General features: G+C 34.4%; 2 protein-coding genes and 1 long non-coding RNA gene across 5 annotated transcripts in view; 1 reads left to right on the forward strand and 2 right to left on the reverse strand.

The window, feature by feature from the left end:
• LOC101739321 (serine/threonine-protein kinase 26) overlaps positions 1-13,320 on the reverse strand; it is a 91,261-nt gene extending 77,941 nt beyond the window's left edge. Inside the window, exon 1 of the mRNA XM_038021825.2 lies at positions 12,693-13,320. Coding sequence (XP_037877753.1) covers positions 12,693-12,707 — 15 coding nt within the window. The 5' untranslated portion in view covers positions 12,708-13,320. The remainder of the gene's footprint in view (positions 1-12,692) is intronic.
• LOC134198738 (uncharacterized) lies at positions 87-1,808 on the reverse strand. The gene is made up of 2 exons (XR_009972896.1): positions 1,177-1,808; positions 87-978 (listed from the first exon to the last, which is right to left on the reverse strand). It is a non-coding gene; the product is annotated as an uncharacterized LOC134198738 (long non-coding RNA).
• Positions 13,321-15,111: 1,791 nt separating the features above from the next.
• LOC101741442 (tubulin glycylase 3A) lies at positions 15,112-19,400 on the forward strand. Of its 3 annotated transcripts, none has more exons than XM_012692876.4 (11): positions 15,112-15,297; positions 15,694-15,847; positions 15,972-16,165; positions 16,335-16,510; positions 16,621-17,058; positions 17,152-17,363; positions 17,446-17,536; positions 17,605-17,775; positions 17,986-18,239; positions 18,314-18,654; positions 18,741-19,400. In XM_012692876.4, exons 2-11 carry the CDS (start codon positions 15,724-15,726, stop codon positions 18,774-18,776), a joined length of 2,037 nt encoding a protein of 678 aa, XP_012548330.1. In that variant the 5' UTR covers positions 15,112-15,297; positions 15,694-15,723; the 3' UTR covers positions 18,777-19,400. The 3 variants fall into 3 exon arrangements, with proteins under 3 accessions (XP_012548330.1, XP_021205687.1, XP_037877755.1); XM_021350012.3 differs by having other exon boundaries at positions 18,314-18,427; XM_038021827.2 differs by having other exon boundaries at positions 18,314-19,400.
• Positions 19,401-19,878: the final 478 nt, after the last annotated feature.

Here is a 19,878-nt window from a genome sequence, read left to right on the forward strand (position 1 = left end):
ACTAGATTACGGATCAGGAACAAAAATAAGACGCTCCCGTGGCCACGTTTGCAGACACGAAAACATCTTCATTTCTTAGAAAAAAGTTTAATAATGTTAACGACTTCAGTTTATTATAAACCTTAATACTTAAACATAAAGTTTAATTACCATTGCAAAATATATGTATTTAGGTCCTTTCGTCAGAAAAAGAATATTATGGAATAAATTTAAAATGTCACTTGAACATAAAAAGTCATCAGTACAAAAATATTTATTCTAAAATGATACTTAAAGCCTAATTTATAAGGTTAAAAATATTTGTTTAAAATTTCGTGCTTATTGTATTGTGAAACTAGATGTAGTTCTTGGTATTACATTTCAATGCTCAGAACACAGTAAGTATTGAAAGACATAGAGTTGCAGAATATACATATTTGTTTTAGGTTTGTTTTGTATGGTCGCAACTATTTTTGACCGATTCAAAAAAGTAGTAGATAATATTTTACATTGCCGCTATTACAACAAATAGGTGATAAAAAATAAAATTGAATAAAGTAAAAAAAATATGAAAGGAAACACGAAACATGTTTTCCACGTATTCTTTATACAGAAGTAATTAAAACAATAATGTAGGTTTAATTAACTTTAAACAGATTCAGTTTGTTATAAAGCTGTCTTTTAGAAGTCATTTTTATATGAGCGGTTTCTTTTTTACAAATATAATGTAATCTTATATCAATGAATTTTTCTATAATCAGTTTAATTTAGGCTTATTTTATGGCTGTGTTCGTTTCCCCCAGAAAACAAATCCTTTTCAGCATATACGCTTAAAATATTTACACATACATATAAAGTTTTTTTAATACTTTTTTGCATTGATTTGCCACCACCATTGAACAATTCTAGAATTTTTATAAGAGTTCTATATTTCTTCTCCTCTTTCTTTCGCGACAATATATATCCATTGTGCACAGCGACAAGGGGCTACTAGGAAATCTACAAACAAAAATAACATTATAAAATAACAAAACTACTCTATGCATTCCCTGTCCAAGAATAGGTGATGTTTGTTACAATAGTTGGTGCCTTGTTGCAAACATTGGCCAAACAATTACAATATTCGTAAATTGTGTTTTATTTACAATATAATTGTGTTTATTATTTTATGAAAAACACTTAATAATATAAATTTACCAAAAAAAGATATTCCTTCCAAAACCTTGGTGTTACGGTGGTTTTTTACTCAGTTTTTGAACGCGCATTGCAGCGTTTTGACGTCTTAGTGTTGGCTATGATTGGACCATACTAATTTGAAATAAGACCACAAATTTATTTGTGGTCTTATTTTTCGGGCCGCTTTTGAAGCGCTAATCGCGAATCTAGTAGTATTATTGATCGAAGGTGGTATTGAATGAATGGAAACAATCGAATGAACTAATTAATTAAATTACTGAAGGCGACTCCCGCAACCGTTACAAGACGATGAACTCGAACTCGTCGTGTCGATACGTAAGCTAGTAGTAAGTAATAGATCATAAAACATGCTCGCATCGCTTAATACGTGACATTTATTTTTGTAAAGGTGTGTTTTATTTGGTACTAGCGACCCGCCCTTGTTTCGCTTCGGAAACATTAAATTTTATTATTGATATAATTATCGTATTGCGGGTGACGCCGCGGGGCGAAGCTACTCTAAAAAAGTAGCAAAGTTACTCCTTATATCATCAACTACCTATCAGTGAAAGTCTCATGAAAATCGGTCCAGCCGTTCCAGAGATTAGCCGGAACAAACAGACGGACAGACAAAAAATGTAAAAAATGTTATTTTGGTGTATGTACCGTATACATATCCATATGCATGTAGTAAAAAGCGATTATTTCGATATTACAACAGACACTCCAATTTATTAATTTGTATAGATTAGTGTAAGTTTATCCCATTCAAATAGCTGAAGAAGTTTTTTTTTATTATTTATATTTTTTCCAAGTTTTAAACTTTTAATGGCTCTTCTGTGAAGTTGTAAAAATGTTGCTTAAACCAAGTAACCTTTTCACCCTCGATATGTATAATCTTAACAAATGTATCGTTACGCATTTGACTAAATTGGAAATTATACAATAAATATATTATATTTTTTGTATAATTTACAAGGTCGCTGTGACATTATCAAAGTCAATATCGGTAATTAGCATAACTTTGCAAATATACCTACTGTTGATAGGTAATACGTAACGTAAAAACGCTTTTACGTCTACGCTGAGAATTTGTGACGAAACAATTAGCACATGTTCAAGTATAGGTACTGAATCTTCAATATTATGACATAGAAACGGTAAATATTTTAATATTACTTACTAGTCTTTCAGATAGAAAATCTGAGGCCTCAGCTACGTTGGCAGTGTAAAAGTATTAGCGACTCAAGGAGCTTAAATCAACAATGAACCGCCCACAAAGACTTATTTGATAAGGTGTCTTCAAATATATACTTTTCAAGTGACGCGAGAAATACACGAAATAATCACAGAATCAAAAGGCGCGAGGAGCAAACACCCCTCCCTCCCTCTCTCTCACAAGAAAACCCACGTAACATTAAACCCATACATCATATTTTTATGTATCTATTCAACTTCTCACAGAAAAACTGTGTGTGTGTGCAAGTTACACACGGTAGAAGTGAAACTTATAAAATATAAAAATAATCGCAGGGGTCAACCACTCCGCGGTGCAATGGAGCAGCCGCACCCCGGGGGAACCGCCTGCAGGACCACGGTATCCCGACGCCAGGTAGGTATGATTTAGCAAGAGAAATACGAGAACGTCTATCAACTTTCTAACATCTCGTCATCGCGATTCAGGAATTGTTGAATTTACGTACAGCGACATCTGTTGATAACAAACTAAATAGAAATAAAATAAACATGGCGCGTAACGGAAGAAATTAAGATGGCGCGTAACCGAAAAACGTTACATACGTTTTTTTCTCCCTATGTCAATAAAGAAGTTTCACTTCAAAATATATTAACAGATATAAAGAAATCACAAATTGATAAAAACGCCGAACGTATGATTGTACGTAAATGCTATGCTTGCTGCACATGTACAGAACGTGGCAGGACATCTAACAAACGATCTATAAGGCCAAGGTCAGATGTACACGCGAATCCAATTACTTAAAGTAGATAAGTTCTCGACGTCTGGAAGTCGATTACATCTCACAACAGGACCGGATGTTCGCGATAGATGTCAGTAAAACTATTACAGAACAACTAACTATATCTAATTAAAAGTTTGTGGCAAGTTGTTTTTACCGCAGTTTCTGACACTGACAACCCGCTAATCAGTTAAGTTGTGCGGTAGCAGAGTTCGATCCTTTCGAAAACTCGTGTTCAACAACATATCAAAATGTTTTTGTAGGTACATAGAAGTATAGCTAATAACACATATACTATGTATAACGGGTTATTCCTAATTTATGATATTCATATAATATAATGTATTTAATGTTTAAATCTGTTAACAATTTATAAAAATATTTTATTAGAGACTATTTCTTCTGTAATAATTTCCAAACACGCAATTAGCACGCTTTATTAACTAACAATCTTGAATATTGTGTAGTGTTAAATATAAAATATACTTAGTTTCCATTGTACGAATCGTACATAATAAAGTGTGTACGGTTGAAATTTGTTTGCATAATTTATTCAAAGCGAGTGACCCATTCAAAACCTGCCTGTAACGGAATGGTATTCGGAACATCATGATCGTCAGAAGAATGTATTAACTACTTAGCATCCAGTTTTTAACGAATTTCGATGCGTGTGGTTTTTATAAGCAATCAGTGTGATAAGCTTAAAAAACTGTTAAGCTTTAGATATAATTTAAATTAGTTTAATTAAATTTAATTCGTAGTCAAGATTCTCGAATTCTATTTCAAAATTAAGAGTAACACCGAGAAAGACCTCAAAAATCATAATAACCATTTGTGATTGTAATAATCGTAATCTTGCTGACGCAATAATGGTCATTAACAAATTCAAACATTTTATTTTTGTACAAATATCATTTAATTTTAATGAATAAGCTGAACGATATATTTGCTATTTCAAAATGTACATAAATATTTTTTACTTTTTACATAAAAGAGCCACAGCTATCATGGCTAAGGAGTAACATAAAATTTTGTAACACTTCCCCGGCAATTTGCTCGTGAAGCACTTTTCCTATCATAGGGGAGGCGGTTTATTAATATTAATGGACCCACGTTCGCAGGCTTGTATGAATATTTAAGTTCCAGGTCGATTTAATACCTCACTCAAGCCGTACGTGTCGGGACCATAATATCAAAACATACCACGTGTACTTTTAAGCTGAAACTGAAATTTCGATACATAAGATTTTCGATGTTATTTCATTTTGATTGTATACGCGTAGGCATAATAACGAACATGTCTCTATCCACCTTCAGACTTGAGGTCTATGTCCATATTTGTATCGTAATTACGCATTTGTTTTTTGCAGATTTGTTGCAGATGTTTTTTTATCACACGATGTTATTCTCTCATTGTGGAGTGGTGTCATTTATAGTTATTTACGATAATGAACTAATGAACTATCTAGCTAAAGAGCATTTCACTGGAGAGGAAAATAAATCGAACCTAGTGTTGATATGACGTAATTGTCTTGGTTATACGAAGCATAAAGAGTTACTACGCCAAAATTGATCGAAGCTTCCAATTTTATTTTTATTCGCTATATGAAAATGTATAAGATAAAGTTTTTAAGAAACTAACGCGTGTTATCAGTGTGTCACTAGTATTAAATTGCAGAATAAATTTGATTATTTCGTTGGTGAAATTCTTAATATCTTTTAACATTATGAATATTCCATAGTTTTTTTTTTTTTTTCCTATCTAAGCTGGTAGCCTTGAGAGGCTATTCCAGCGTAACCCTAACTAGTAGGTGAGCTCACGGGGCTCAAACCTGATGACGTTGCTAACACGAACCCTAGCAAGAGCCGTGCTTCGCAGAATCTACCACCGGATCGGAAACGTGACCCACTGAGAAGATCCGGCGAGAAACTCAATGGGCTGTGTCTGAGGGTTAATTTACTCGTCGAGACCTTCGTTGCAAACGACGGGTTCGACGAGGACGATGACCGGTGCTTGAGATACCTAGAAGCACCGTTAGTGGATCGGGAGGATCCGAAATGACGTGAAGAAATGATGTTGAAATCTCAAATTTTTGTAGAGCGGCCGTCCCACCCTTCAAATCAAAACGTATGAATGATTGGTGGAAGAAATAGGCATGATGGTGGTCATCTACTCGTGCGCACTGGTAAATAAGTGTTAAAGCTATTATAGTAAATTGCGCAATAGCTAGCCCTCCCGAAAATTTACATCGCTTTATTCCCTACAAACAGAAGAGTAAAAACAAAAAACAGCGAAGATGTAGCCCAGTATGAGTTACGTCACGTTTATAAATCATAATTAATATTACAAGTTTTAGCAATTCTTTAATTTATTACTAGCAGTTATTATTAAAAAAGTAATATTAAGCAATGTTATAAGACTCCCACAGCTCCGTTAATATCTGATAATCTGCATTTTTATTAGCCTTGAACAGGTTTTAAAATATTTGTCGCTTGATTCATAACGCCAGTTTTTTGCGTTTCGATTTAAAAGATTTGATTTTGCGACTACTTAACGTTATTTATTTTTATTTAATTTGCGATTCAATTGAATTATCGAAGTTTCACTAAACAAATTGCAAGTCAAACAAATCGAACTGTACGTAATTACAATCATTATTTTACTTAATAGCAAAGTATGAAAATAAACACAATTGCTTTCCAATTTCGCTCCACATTCCTTCACGCGTGTTTATTTTATTTAAACCATCTCTCGACTCGCTCGGAACGCGTATCAATGTACTAAATGCAACTTTTATAAATACAACATTTTAACATATCCAGGCCAAACTTTTGGCATACATCACTGTGAATTACACAACCAAACCAAAACCATGTTATTTACGTTAATCAGAATTAAGAACATATTATGCAACAACGTAAACATTTTTGTCTCAACACTTCAATTGAGATGAAATTAAAAGCTCTATATTTCATTTAAGAATATAACATACGAATGCCTTTTGGATTTCATTACCATATATTGGTAAGGGACTAGACGAGGGGCCCACCCGGGCTACTTAGTGTTGTGAAGATCGAGGGTTTTTTTTTTTTCTACCTATGCTGATGGTCTTGAGCTCACAGGTCTAACCTGCCGTTGTTGCTAACACGAACCCTAGCAAGACCCGTGCTTCTCAGAATCTACCACCGTATCGGAAACGGGACCCACTGAGAAGATCCGACGCGAAACTCAGTGGGCTGTGTGGGTTAATTTACTCGCCGAGCCCTTCGTCGCAAGCGACGGGTTCGACGAGAGCGATGACCGGTGCTTGGGGTACCTGGAAGCACCGTTAGGATCGGAAGATCCAAAATGACGTGTTTTGGGCGACGTCGACTGTTTACCATTCGGTCCGCAGCATCGGGAATGATATCGAGGAGACCCTAACCACTACAATATGAATGCCACTACTCTTTGAAACATTAGATCGTAGCCTCGATTGCATTAAAATAGCGGCTAGTCAATCCTACAAACCAGAAATTTAGCTTTGTGGCAGCAATAGGGCGGAAACGATGGTGGTACTTAAACTGGCGGGAGAGGCATTACGTACTTCCAATAAGATTAAATTTCTGTTGCTGAGTTCGGCTGGAAAGTCAACATAATTAAGACCAATCTCCCTGAAACCCATCTCTATACGATTATTTAGTGAGTCATTACAGAGTGAACTTTATAAACTCAGCTTCGATCAATAATACTACTAGATTCGCGATTAGCGCTTCAAAAACGGCCCGAAAAATAAGACCACAAATAAATTTGTGGTCTTATTTCAAATTAGTATGGTCCAATCATAGCCAACACTAAGACGTCAAAACGCTGCAATGCGCGTTCAAAAACTGAGTAAAAAACCACCGTAACACCAAGGTTTTGGAAGGAATATCTTTTTTTGGTAAATTTATATTATGAAGTGTTTTTCATAAAATAATAAACACAATTATATTGTAAATAAAACACAATTTACGAATATTGTAATTGTTTGGCCAATGTTTGCAACAAGGCACCAACTATTGTAACAAACATCACCAATTCTTGAACAGGGAATGCATAGAGTAATTTTGTTATTTTATAATGTTATTTTTGTTTGTAGATTTCCTAGTAGCCCCTTGTCGCTGTGCATAATGGATATATACTGTCGCGAAAGAAAGAGGAGAAGAAATATAGAACCCTTATAAAAATTCTAGAATTGTTCAATGGTGGTGGCAAATCAATGCAAAAAAGTATTAAAAAAACTTTATATGTATGTGTAAATATTTTAAGCGTATATGCTGAAAAGGATTTGTTTTCTGGGGGAAACGAACACAGCCATAAAATAAGCCTAAATTAAACTGATTATAGAAAAATTCATTGATATAAGATTACATTATATTTGTAAAAAAGAAACCGCTCATATAAAAACGACTTCTAAAAGACAGCTTTATAACAAACTGAATCTGTTTAAAGGTAATTAAACCTACATTATTGTTTTAATTACTTCTGTATAAAGAATACGTGGAAAACATGTATCGTGTTTCCTTTCATATTTTTTTTACTTTATTCAATTTTATTTTTTATCACCTATTTGTTGTAATAGCGGCAATGTAAAATATTATCTACTACTTTTTTGAATCGGTCAAAAATAGTTGCGACCATACAAAACAAACCTAAAACAAATATGCATATTCTGCAACTCTATGTCTTTCAATACTTACTGTGTTCTGAGCATTGAAATGTAATACCAAGAACTACATCTAGTTCCACAATACAATAAGCACGAAATTTTCAACAAATATTTTTAACCTTATAAATTAGGCTTTAAGTATCATTTTAGAATAAATATTTTTGTACTGATGTCTTTTTATGTTCAAGTGACATTTTAAATTTATTCCACAATATTCTTTTTCTGACGAAAGGACCTAAATACATATATTTTGCAATGGTAATTAAACTTTATGTTTAAGTATTAAGGTTTAGAATAAACTGAAGTCGTTAACATTATTAAACTTTTTTCTAAGAAATGAAGATGTTTTCGTGTCTGCAAACGTGGCCACTGGAGCGTCTTATTTTTGTTCCTGATCTTTAATCTAGTACTATTATTGATCGAAGAAACTCAGTCTTAGCTTTAACTTTACAAAAAAGAAGCTTCGCTGAACACAAACTCGGGTTTGGCAGAAACTGTGCCGCTATACTGCTATTTTTATTTGTCTCTTGTGATTAAGAGTCACTCTTATTTTTGTTTGCATGTCTAAGTTTTTTTTAGGTCAACAAAATCGATGCCTTGGATTTTTTCCTACCTATACTAGTAACCTCGAGGTTTCATTCTAACTTCAGCGGACGTGAGACACCTTGGATTTTCTCGGCATTAACATAAATATCACAACTATAAACTTCAAATTTTTCAAAACTTAAATCTAAGCAAGTTAAGATCTAAGATTAAACTTTATAAATCTCACTTTAAGTTCCTCTGTCTGCATCATATCAAATTCCATGCCACATAACGAAATCCCGTTTACCGAATATTACTCATATACAAACAATAGGTACATAAGAATGCAACAAATGTGTACTTACAACTAGTCGTTAAGCCAACATATATAAGGTATGTCTAGGTCACATTAACAAACTCGTGCTGTCAGCAAACGCACGGCAATAACAGTGCCGTTTCGTACCTTTCACCTAACCACTCGTATAGTTCACGTGGATCACGAACTTATCCACGACTAAAGGGTCAAAGGTGAAAACGTATGTCTGTCGGAAGAATCGGTCTCACTGCGTATTTTCGTGTTTTAAATCGAATTATCAAGTTACATTGTCTAATAATACCAGAATTCTCAGAATAGAAAGGCTCATCATCATTATTTCAGAAAATCGTTCCTTACCAAATGTAACTTTCAACACATAAAATAACGAAAATAATTTTGTACAAAAAATATTACTTTCTCTAAGAAAATGTTTAAGAAGAAGACTTCACTTCTCCCTTTTGCTCATCGATTATACTTCATTAAAGCCAATTCAATTGCACAGTAAAAAAATAGCGTAATAAATCCACTTTACATTTCATGCGTTCGATTACGAACCGTTGCATGTTTAAACTACAAACTTGGAACTATGGGATAAATAAAAGTTTCTATGCAAATATGTGGGTGCATGTATAGCGCTACTACGGTCGGAGGGCTCGACAAATTTGATTGTTGATAAGTCCGGGTCGATGACTCTGCGCGCACGACTAACAAGATTTGGCCGATTCGATTCGACGTAGACCGATATCGAATTCCTGGTTATTTGTAAAATATTTTATGGAAATCTCTCGAATGATTTATGGAAATACGAAACGGCACAGGTCACGTTATCGATATTTTTTTAAATTGAATATGCAATTTCGAAAAGGTCACATCTCTGAAAATGTAAAATGTTCAGGAAATGAAAAAAAACTGATTATTTTCTAAAGCAGTGTAAAATTTAACATATTAACTTTTGAGATATATTTTAGTGTTAATTAGCAATTGAAAATTACTGGAATTATTATAAAATGGGTGTAAGTAAGCCTCAAAACTACATGTATATGAAAAAACGTATTTGACAAAATATGCGACATGGGCCCTTTTCGAAATTGCATATTCAATTAAAAAAGGAGTTTTCAATTATATAGTCTGTTAGGAAGAGCTTTGGTGGTCGCATTCGCAGTTTTTCAAATTAACAAGAAAGACTCGATCTAAATTCAAATTTTCCGTTGACAAAGTTCATATTGGTAAGATTAATTAAAACAACAATACAAAACCATAAATTGGATAGGAAACTTATTTTCAACATCGTTTATGAAATAATAAATCAATTGATCATATGACTAGTGTATTACAACAACGAGCTTCCAATGAAGTGAGTACTCGACAAGGAAACCGCGTCCCATATAGATAAGTTACGAAAAACCAACATTATTTACCTACTGCCTCACATAACAACGGTTGAGGTCAACATTTTGTTGAAAATGTGATTGTGACTAAACAATCAATTATAATCAAATACGATTCCATTGGCTTTTGTAAGTGATTGGCACCAATTGGAAGCTATTGGAGGCCTGTTTTTTTCCTCTACTGATGAGCAGACGAGCTCGCTACCGACCTGTTTGATCTTGAATGCCTACTGGAATCTGTAAAGCTCTACAATGGGACTGCTGCCACCCACCTTGAGTAATGAGGTCGAAATCTCAAGCATTATCTACCCCTAGCCGGGACCCCATGCGAGCTCACGCCCTACGCTACCACTGATTATTTAGGGCTACCAAAGTACTTTGTAGTTCATTGTCGTTAAACTGTAACAGTTGGGAGTTTCGTGTAGTCGGCATCGCCACGACTAGCCGCCTTACGTCGAAATCGAGCACGGAATAACAATCGAGCCGTGGGAATCTGCAGTCAAACGCCACAATTATGAAACGCCTACACCACTACTGAGGATGTTTTCACCTAGAACTAAACCTGCAACTCTGGCATTATAACAAACCCGCCCATGTGAATGTGTAACGGCTATTGCGTCGTATGCATGTCGTTATGACGCTGCATTATGTTATTCAATACTGACATTTAAATACTACATAATTATAGAATTAACCTATTATATAATTTGTTGTTTTCTTTTTTTATAAAAGATATTGAGCGCACGAGCGGTAACAGAAACGCGTGACAAATGGAGCAATCTACTGAACAATGTTTGGCATTGGAATGCGTCATAGTGGTGCATAGCCTACAGCAAAGAGTATAATGAACTTACTGTGTAAAATTGAGCACACCATATATGCAAAAACTTCTTGAAACATATTTGTGTTAGTCTATTTTATGATTAGGTATACACATTAGACATAATATACATTTTATTATGTTAAGAATAATGTATATAAATAATTTATAGATTAATAATTTTATAACTATATATTTGTCTAATATGTGCTGACAAACAGTGTCTACAGTATAATACAACATTTATCCATGTACATGAATTAATCGTAAATAAGTTGATAGTATAATGTCTTGTAAGCCAGGTTGGGATATAAAAAACAATTTCTCCTGTCCTGAATATTTTTGCTGTAAAGCTAAATTCATATTTTTACACCAGTATTCACGATTTAAGGTAGAATTCACTTTATGGTATTTATGTTTATCGGAAAACTAAATAATGCTCAGAGAGCTGTTAATTCATCTGCTCGTGCGATGTTGGTGATATTGTCTATAAATAATGGTGATAACTAGTGACTAAAACATAAAAAAGAATTGAGTAACACTTGACTGTAAGTTAGTAAACTCGATATTTACTGATGTTGTTAATATACAATTTCCAGAATGTATAGTGCATTCTATCTTTGTAATATGTACAAAATATTTGTATTATAAATATACTGTACTAGTTTAAATTTAGTTCTAGCATAACAAGAATATTAAATTCTAATTCTTTTAATACAATATAAAAATCAATCTCTTTCAATCTTTCAAAATATTTTTTAACTCTTAAAAGGAAGATGCGTACTTATAATATTAGCTGCATTACCTAACATACATCCAAGAAATACTTTATTTGACTAATGAGGAATCTTGTGGAATCCTATAAAATTGTTTTTTTTGTACACATTTCCATACAACTTAATTTAACTTAAAAGTTTCACAGTTTAGACTTATCTGATGTTATTCAACAGCATTATTCCGTTACTGATGTCAGTTTGTGTGAAATTAAGGTTATATATTATGAAATAGACTCACTTTACTGTACTTTATAGTGCAAGTAAAATATGCATCAAAACCAGCCTATTAACAAATATCAAGTTCACTTATATACCTATTAACACATTTTGTTGTTGGCAGCATTGTCAAGTAGAATATATTATAAGACAAGAACATTGCACTTGCAAAAATTCACAATGAAATGTGTAAATATAATGTTTCATATACCTATTATAATTCTTGTGACATGACATCACCTGGATGTTGATAAGGCCAAGATATGCCCGCATCATGTTTTACATGTCTTGAACTGATTATGAAAACGTTTCACATAAATACTGAAATCATTTTAATTCACATCTTATATAGAAGTTCTACCTACAAAAGTATTACTTTTTTTTATCTTCATTATAAAGATGTAATTAACGAATTAGCTTAAAAATATATATAAGTAAGTTTGAGGATCAGTCAAAAAGTAATTCCATATCAGATAAAATTATTAAATGCAATAAAACTAATAAATTCATTTATATGTTGATAAGAAAACGATATTGAATACCATTATTGATTTAGGGTTTTTTTTACTTTTGTAATGTTTTTTTTACTTCTGAGAAATACTTTAACTATGGTACTTATTCTCTTGGATTTTTAAAAGTTGAAGGCAATATTAAAGGCAATATTTTAGAATTCAATTTGGTGCTTATTGTATAATTGCTATTAAAACTGGTTTTCGTGGCGAAAAAGACATAACTGTTTTTTTTTCGTCCAATAGAAAATTTAAGAAATCAAGCATTAATTTCTTTTTGAAACTTGTAATATAATATTGTCCCAGACTCCACTCACCTCACTGAAGGCCATAACTCTGGCCGGGCTCTTACTCCGTCCGACCTTCTCAATTTATTTATTCACGATGTGTATCAAAACAAATAGTTCATGCTTTTGTTTTCCAACATTGGAAACAGTCCCGACATCTAGCATTCCCTCGACACAAATACATCTGAACTGAGGATAGAAGACACTCACTGCGCATGAACAAAATTTTAACTTTGACCAAAACTAAAACACCTGACCGAATCACAACTCACTGAAAAAAACCAACATTCCTCAGGTGGGTTAACAGCACGTCTAACTAGTTACAGACACTTTATAATTATTTTCGACTTTGACACTACTCATAGATTTTTTTCACATTACTTCGACTTGTTAAATCATTACGAGATAAGTTCGAAAAATGACATCAAACGTGTGAATTATCACAGAGGACCATCAAACAGAGATGAACTCGCCATCTTGCTTTCATGTCATGTCGTAACCAGAAGTGCCAACATAAGGAAATCACTTTTGTCGCATTTCATCTATCATGGCGGACAATCTAAGCATGTGCAGTAGTATGAAGTACGATGAGCTCTATTTCAAAATCGATCAAGTTAGAATTTAAAAAATACGGCTTATAAACTACTTTACGACTCAGTGAGCCCCCTTAAAAACAGTATACCTTACACTGATATTAATATAGTGGTTAGATTTGAAAAATAAGAATTACACTGAGGTTTATCTTTGATGTAGATTGTACACGTGCTGACATCTAACGGAAAACGCATTAAGCGCTATGGAATAGATGTTCTGTTAAATTAAAACCAGTTTTATTTTATATCTTAAAAGATAAATAAATGACAATGGCAATATGCATTTATTTTCGTGACACTTTAATAGGTTAGATTTGATCTAGGTAGTTAGTATACATTGCATGTAGATATTTTCTATGGATTTAACTTTTTGCACTATATTGGCTGCGATAACTTGTATGGACGTACGAATACCGGAAATCGGACCATCGGCTTTTTATTATTACTGTTTAGTTGTTTAGACGAACTTACGGCCCATCTGGTGTTAGGTAAGTGGTTCCGAAGCCCAGATATTAAGAATCTAAATGCCGCCACCTACATTGATAAATGAGTTCTAAGTCACAATGTTTATAATACAATGACTGTCCCGCCCTTCAAATCGCAGACTATTACTGCTTTACGGCAGAAGCAGGGGGGTGCCTCCTATCCGTGCGGGTTCACAAGACGCTCTACCACCAAGTAATATGATGAGTAAATTTATAAACCTACTTTTTATGATCTTGACAGAGTGGACGTGATGGTCATGTAGTGTTGAAGGGACCAGACTTAACACGTCTCACGATGTGCCGGCATCTCTCCCTGCTCGATTTCATCCTGCTGTACCGTCCACTGTATTTTTGTTTTGGTCGGTCCACCACATTGCCTCCCGCGCGGTCTTGTGTCTTATTAAGATTTATGTATTAAATTTAATAGCTATGAACTTCTCGCCACACTATGTACTCTCCACGAGACGCCAGCTCCACGAAAACCGGCGGTCGGCAAGTTATACAAAGCCCGCCTAAACGCCAATTCATGTCCCGTGAACATTGTTACCTACCTGCGGTATGTTAATACCGGTATAGGAGCTTATCTCGATACGCGTAACTCCTTACGTCGTATTTCTCAATGCCGAGGGTCGTGACCACTCTCCTATATCACTTTCTCTTGCACAATTTTTCTTCATCTGTTTCTGTCTCAGGCGGTGTGGAGGCTGTTGTGAAATGTGGAATCAAGAGCGTTGCGGATCTGGTCTGACCAAAGTTTATTTTTTTTTGTGATTTAAGGATTACTGGTGGCCCGGAGGCCTTTCCAGTTTCACCAGGACAGGTTGACGAGCAAAAGCTCAGCCAGGAAGGACCAAAGTATATACCTACCTATACGAGTACACTGGACGTCTTATTATTTAGAGCACCACTTCACATCTTGGGTCTAGGCCATTAGGTCTCCTGGGTATTACTAACATGATGTTGATATTTATATTTTTAAATTAATTAATTAATTATTCTCATTTATTGACAGGTGCATTACAATTACCTTGTCGATAAATTTGCTGTTTAGTGGTAATCGGAATACCAATCAGATGCCACAGCCTAACACACATACATAATATGTATTTCACTTCTACTAAACTATTAATAAAAAAAGAGGGATTTACGTCTTTTCAACTACAACATTCGATATAGCATTTTTAAATAAAGAGAGAAACTTTTTAACGTGATCTAACTATTTCTCGATGACCTTGTGATCAAAACAAGATGTGATGAGCCCCCAATCAAAGTATGTTACGACTATTCTATGTTATTATTTCTCTATGGTTATTAAATTTATTGCGATCCTCTTTAATTACAACAACTGAATTCATAACAACAGATGATTTAAAACTTACGTCATTTCATAATCACTACTGTCATATAGCGTTTACAAAGCTTACGTAATTACAAAATTAACGATGGCCTAAATTTTGATTACTAAAATTCTATGTAAAACATTACCTAAAATAAATGAGTAATAAGTTTCATGTTGCCCACGTCATTGCTTATTGAACGCTGACCCGGTCACAAAAGGTAGGCATAATTCAGGCTTATTAATTTCCGCGCAACAGCAATCTACATGCTTTGAAGAAATTATATCTAATCCGTATTCTAGAGCATCAGTTTTTATTCACATTGTCGCTCTCTTTCAAGTTTAATATAAGTTAGATAGAGATAGCAATGTACTAAAATATCTAAAATCAAAAATCGAAAGCTGAATCAGACGCTTTTGCCATGACGTCAACCGTGCAGGTGCCAGGCGGGAATGCGCGCGGATACCTCGCAAATAGCCAAGGACTCCCAATGTAGGTTACATTAAAGTAGGTTATTGCACTCCTCGTAACAAACTTAACGAGCCAGTCCGTTACCTGCTGTTGAATTCAGTCAACGTCTCTAATACGATCGCAAAATGACTGACAAATTAATTAGTTTCAGAAACGTGAAGGTAGAACGAGATCCATGGCTGTAATGATGGAATTAGAGGAAAGTGTATCAGACTCCAAGCTCCACAAAGAGAGTACGGCTAAAAAAGATTTAAGGCCTTCTAGCGCTATCTCGTTTTCTAAATCTGATCATGGCCCAGGTGCGTGATGCATTGTTTCTTTAACTTATCTTCGTATACTTGATAAAGCGGGCAAAGACTTATTTAATGCTCATTAAATTTAATTTCATTATCCAGGTGATCAAATTATTTTGAAATGTTTCAGAAACAACTTCATCAACGGAACAACTTCGTCAGTATAAAAGTTGGGTCAGCAACGAAAGGTGGAATGAATTGAAAAAGATCGCGGAAACAGCGATGAAACAACGTAAGGTTTTCATGATTAAAGGCGGCGGTTTCCCAGCAATACGTCGAGCCATGCTTGAACGAGGCTGGGTAGAAAAATATGAATCCCATAAGGTATAATCATTACATCATCAATCTACCTCCTTAATTGGTTAACAAACAGGGTATTAGTTAGCTAATAGTCGGTGAACAGTTTAAATACTGAAATTATGCGTTATGAAATTATTAACTACGTATTTGAGACACACAGAAATTTAAGCAAATTATTCATTCTTCTTTAAAGGTACGTCATCCGCCAACAAACGTAGATCCTAAAAAAGCGTCTGGCAAGGAACTCTCCAAAGTAGAAAGAATGATACTCTACAAGTTCATGGAACATCACTCTGTTGATTTTCTATGGACGACCAAACGTGATAAATATGATTGGTTACTTAGTAACAAAGATGTCATGATAAGCAGGTAGGATTTATAGTTTCCTGTTTACATACATTAAATTAATGTGCTGAATTTTCAGTTGTATAATTTAGTTTAGTTTTTAGAAGGATATTTTTTAATAATCTCTTCAATAGATTTTGTAGATCCGTGTTCACGACGAAAGAGGGTTTAACTGCTTCGTTGACGCAAATGCATTGGCACACCGAGCCTGGGATTGCACTTACGAAGTTTCCACGATGCTACAATATACACAACTCGGATAGCCTCGAAGAATTCGTCGATGACTTTAGGATCACGGCCTGTATCAGCGTTCTTAAATGGCTTTGTAGTACTTTACAAATCAATGGAGAACAAAATCTAATTTCGAATCAGGGGAAAGTTCCTTTTAGCGCCATTGAATTTGCCACCAGTAGACTAAACGAGTATGTTTTGTTCTTTACACATAAAGACATCGATGATACAGAGGAACAGGTTCATGTTTGGGAACACGAATGGGATCAATTTTTAACTCACCATTACCTTCTCGTGCACGAAAAAGCAAAGTTTAGCAATGATAACAATACAAGTATAAGGTATTTTTCAATTACCCGCATTTAAGAACAATGTACCTGAATTGGTTAAGATCTGATTTTAAACGTTTTCATTACTCGAATTGATAATTTTAGGCAACTCGAAAGAAAAGCGTCTAAGGTTTTAACTACGATGAGCAAGTTCTGGCCTCAAATCGATATTGATGGTGTGCTCAATATTTGGATCGTAAAGCCTGGTAACAAATGCCGAGGTAGAGGTATTCAGCTCATGAATAATATAAAGGATATAATTGGCTTAATTAATATTCCTGTACAGAAAACAAGATATGTTGTGCAAAAGTACATTGGTAAAAGAACATTTCAGCAATATTAAAATTTCATTACGTATTTCATTAGAAAATAACGCCAATTTCAACATTTTAATTACAGAAAATCCATTAGTGATTTACGACACAAAATTCGACATAAGGCAGTGGTTTCTGATCACTAACTGTCAACCGTTAACAATATGGGTTTACAAGTAAGTTTTCAGATTGGTTTTTCTCGTTTTTCAGCTTAAACGGTTTTGACAATAATGTTTTATTTCAGGGACAGCTACCTACGATTTAGTTCACAGATATTCAGCCTCTCTAACTATCACGAATCGGTTCATCTAACCAACAATGCTGTTCAAACGAAATACAAGAATAATGAGGACAGAGACAAAGCTTTACCCGACGAGAACATGTGGGACTGTCACACGTTTAAGGCCTATCTAAAGTATGTATTCCCTTCGTTTGTTTTCCATTTCCTTTTAATAACATACCCAAGACATTGGATCAACATAGAATACTCTTTGAGGCTATTACTTGACCATGTACTAGTCGCTAGTCACAAATAAAGGATATACTATTTATGTTAAGATCTTAATGATAAATTAATAACGACACACTAGTGACGATAAAAACAATTATTTATTTGATTTCTTAGACAGATCGGTAAATATGAACTATGGGACACTAAAATATATCCTGGAATGAAACAATGTTTGGTTGGAGCAATGTTGGCCTGCCAAGAAACAATGGATAAGAGACAGAACAGCTTTGAGCTTTACGGAGCTGATTTTATGCTTACTGAAGACTTTACACCTTGGCTCATTGAAATTAACTCCAGTCCAGATTTAGCACCTACTACTTCAGTTACGGCTAGGTTATGTCCTCAGTGTCTAGAAGATGTAATCAAAGGTAAAGGTTCTCCTTAAGTTTTTCTTAATATTTTTCATTTCTATGAGGACTTGTCTAACATATTACCGTTTTAGTTGTTTTAGATCGCCGCTTAAATCCAGATGCTGACACAGGAACTTTTGAGTTAGCCTACAGGCAAACTATACCGAAAGCACCGGCATATCTTGGGTTGTCACTTTGTATCAACGGTAAAAGACTTTTTAAGAAGTCGAGAGAGAAAAAGCATGATACGAGAAGTATTACACCGGTAGCACCACGAGAACCAGCTGGCGATACCATTCCCGATGCAGACCTACCCGTTCCCCCCGAATATTCGGGACCTATTATCACGGATTTCCTCAGCTGGTTAAACCCTTATGATGCTCTGCCCTGTAATAAGGATGGTATTTTATTAGGTCCCAAAGATTCATTGACGGTACGCCAAGCAGTAACTGTAGTTAAATCAGGTATCACGTTTAAAAATGGTACAAAAAAGCGTAAATCATCCGCGATCTCTTCTAGGACACACCGAGGAAGAAAAGAAAAAACGGAATTTAAACGCCGTATTGTTCCACATTCGTGCTGTTTGGAAGATAATACAACAATAAATAATAACGGCAAATATCGGACAGAATCAGCAAGACGAATTGAGAAGCCGAAAATCGAAAAATCTGTTGGAAACAAACGCTGTTATATAGACCCATCTGATTGGGAACGAGAAACGGCTAGTATCCTCAGATCCACAATATCAGTACAAAATAAACAAGCAAATAAAACCGAAACAGCTTTAACCTTTCGTCAAACCAAATCTAGACTTAACGCGAAAACTAGATCATCATTAGATTTATATAATCTTCGAAGCAGCGATGACTCTGATCCCATCAAAAACTTAAGTGCAATTGGTACGAATATTTGTAAATTACGTGATGATTGTAAAAATGTAAAATCAATTTCTTTCTCGAAGAGTTGTACTTCAATATATGCACCATATAGAGTGGTAGTCACTCCTCTAAACGATGTACCTGTTAATACAAATTTTAAAAGAAAAAATACATCTCAAAGATGATCTTCAACAAATGAAATTTATGTTATTGTTACTGAAGCTTTTGAACGTATAATCTTAAGTAATGTTAAGACACTTGTTGAAAGATAATTGAAAAAATAAATATACACAAACATAAAGCATGTTTTTACGAATATTACTATAATATAATATTACCCGTTTTGTATTCCAAAATACACCTATATTTGGTAACTAATTTCAACCACGACGAAATAAAGGCGATAGTGGAATCTGACGATACTCAATCTACCGTTAAGTTAGCAACAGCTTTCAACGGTAGTTTGGTATCATAACAATATTGGTCAATTGCGTTGCTTAACAGAAACGAAGGGATTTTGAACCGCATTATCACTTGCAATAAAAAAACGATTATTATTAATAATAAATTGGTAAGTGGTCATCATGTTAGTTAGACCGTTGGTTCCTTCAGTGCCTAGGCAATGCCCCAAAGGAAAACTTAGTCGAAAAAAGTCATAGTTAATGTTTGATGGTCTAGTCCCGTTACAATTGATCACAGCTTCTTACCAAATGAAACCAGAATTACTGCGAATATGTATTGTGAGGAACTGGAGACAATGATGGAAAAGTTCGCAAATC

The sequence above is a fragment of the Bombyx mori genome, chromosome 4 (genome assembly GCF_030269925.1).
Source record: "Bombyx mori chromosome 4, ASM3026992v2".
NCBI classification, from domain to species: domain Eukaryota; kingdom Metazoa; phylum Arthropoda; class Insecta; order Lepidoptera; family Bombycidae; genus Bombyx; species Bombyx mori.

Bases quoted from the DNA above. Each gene is read 5' to 3' on its own strand.
- LOC101741442 (XM_038021827.2), top strand. From the start codon at position 15,724: ATGGCTGTAATGATGGAATTAGAGGAAAGTGTATCAGACTCCAAGCTC. The intron at 17,059-17,151 runs GTATTTTTCAAT...TGATAATTTTAG, and splicing joins GATAACAATACAAGTATAAG to GCAACTCGAAAGAAAAGCGT. The intron at 17,776-17,985 runs GTATGTATTCCC...TTGATTTCTTAG, and splicing joins ACGTTTAAGGCCTATCTAAA to ACAGATCGGTAAATATGAAC.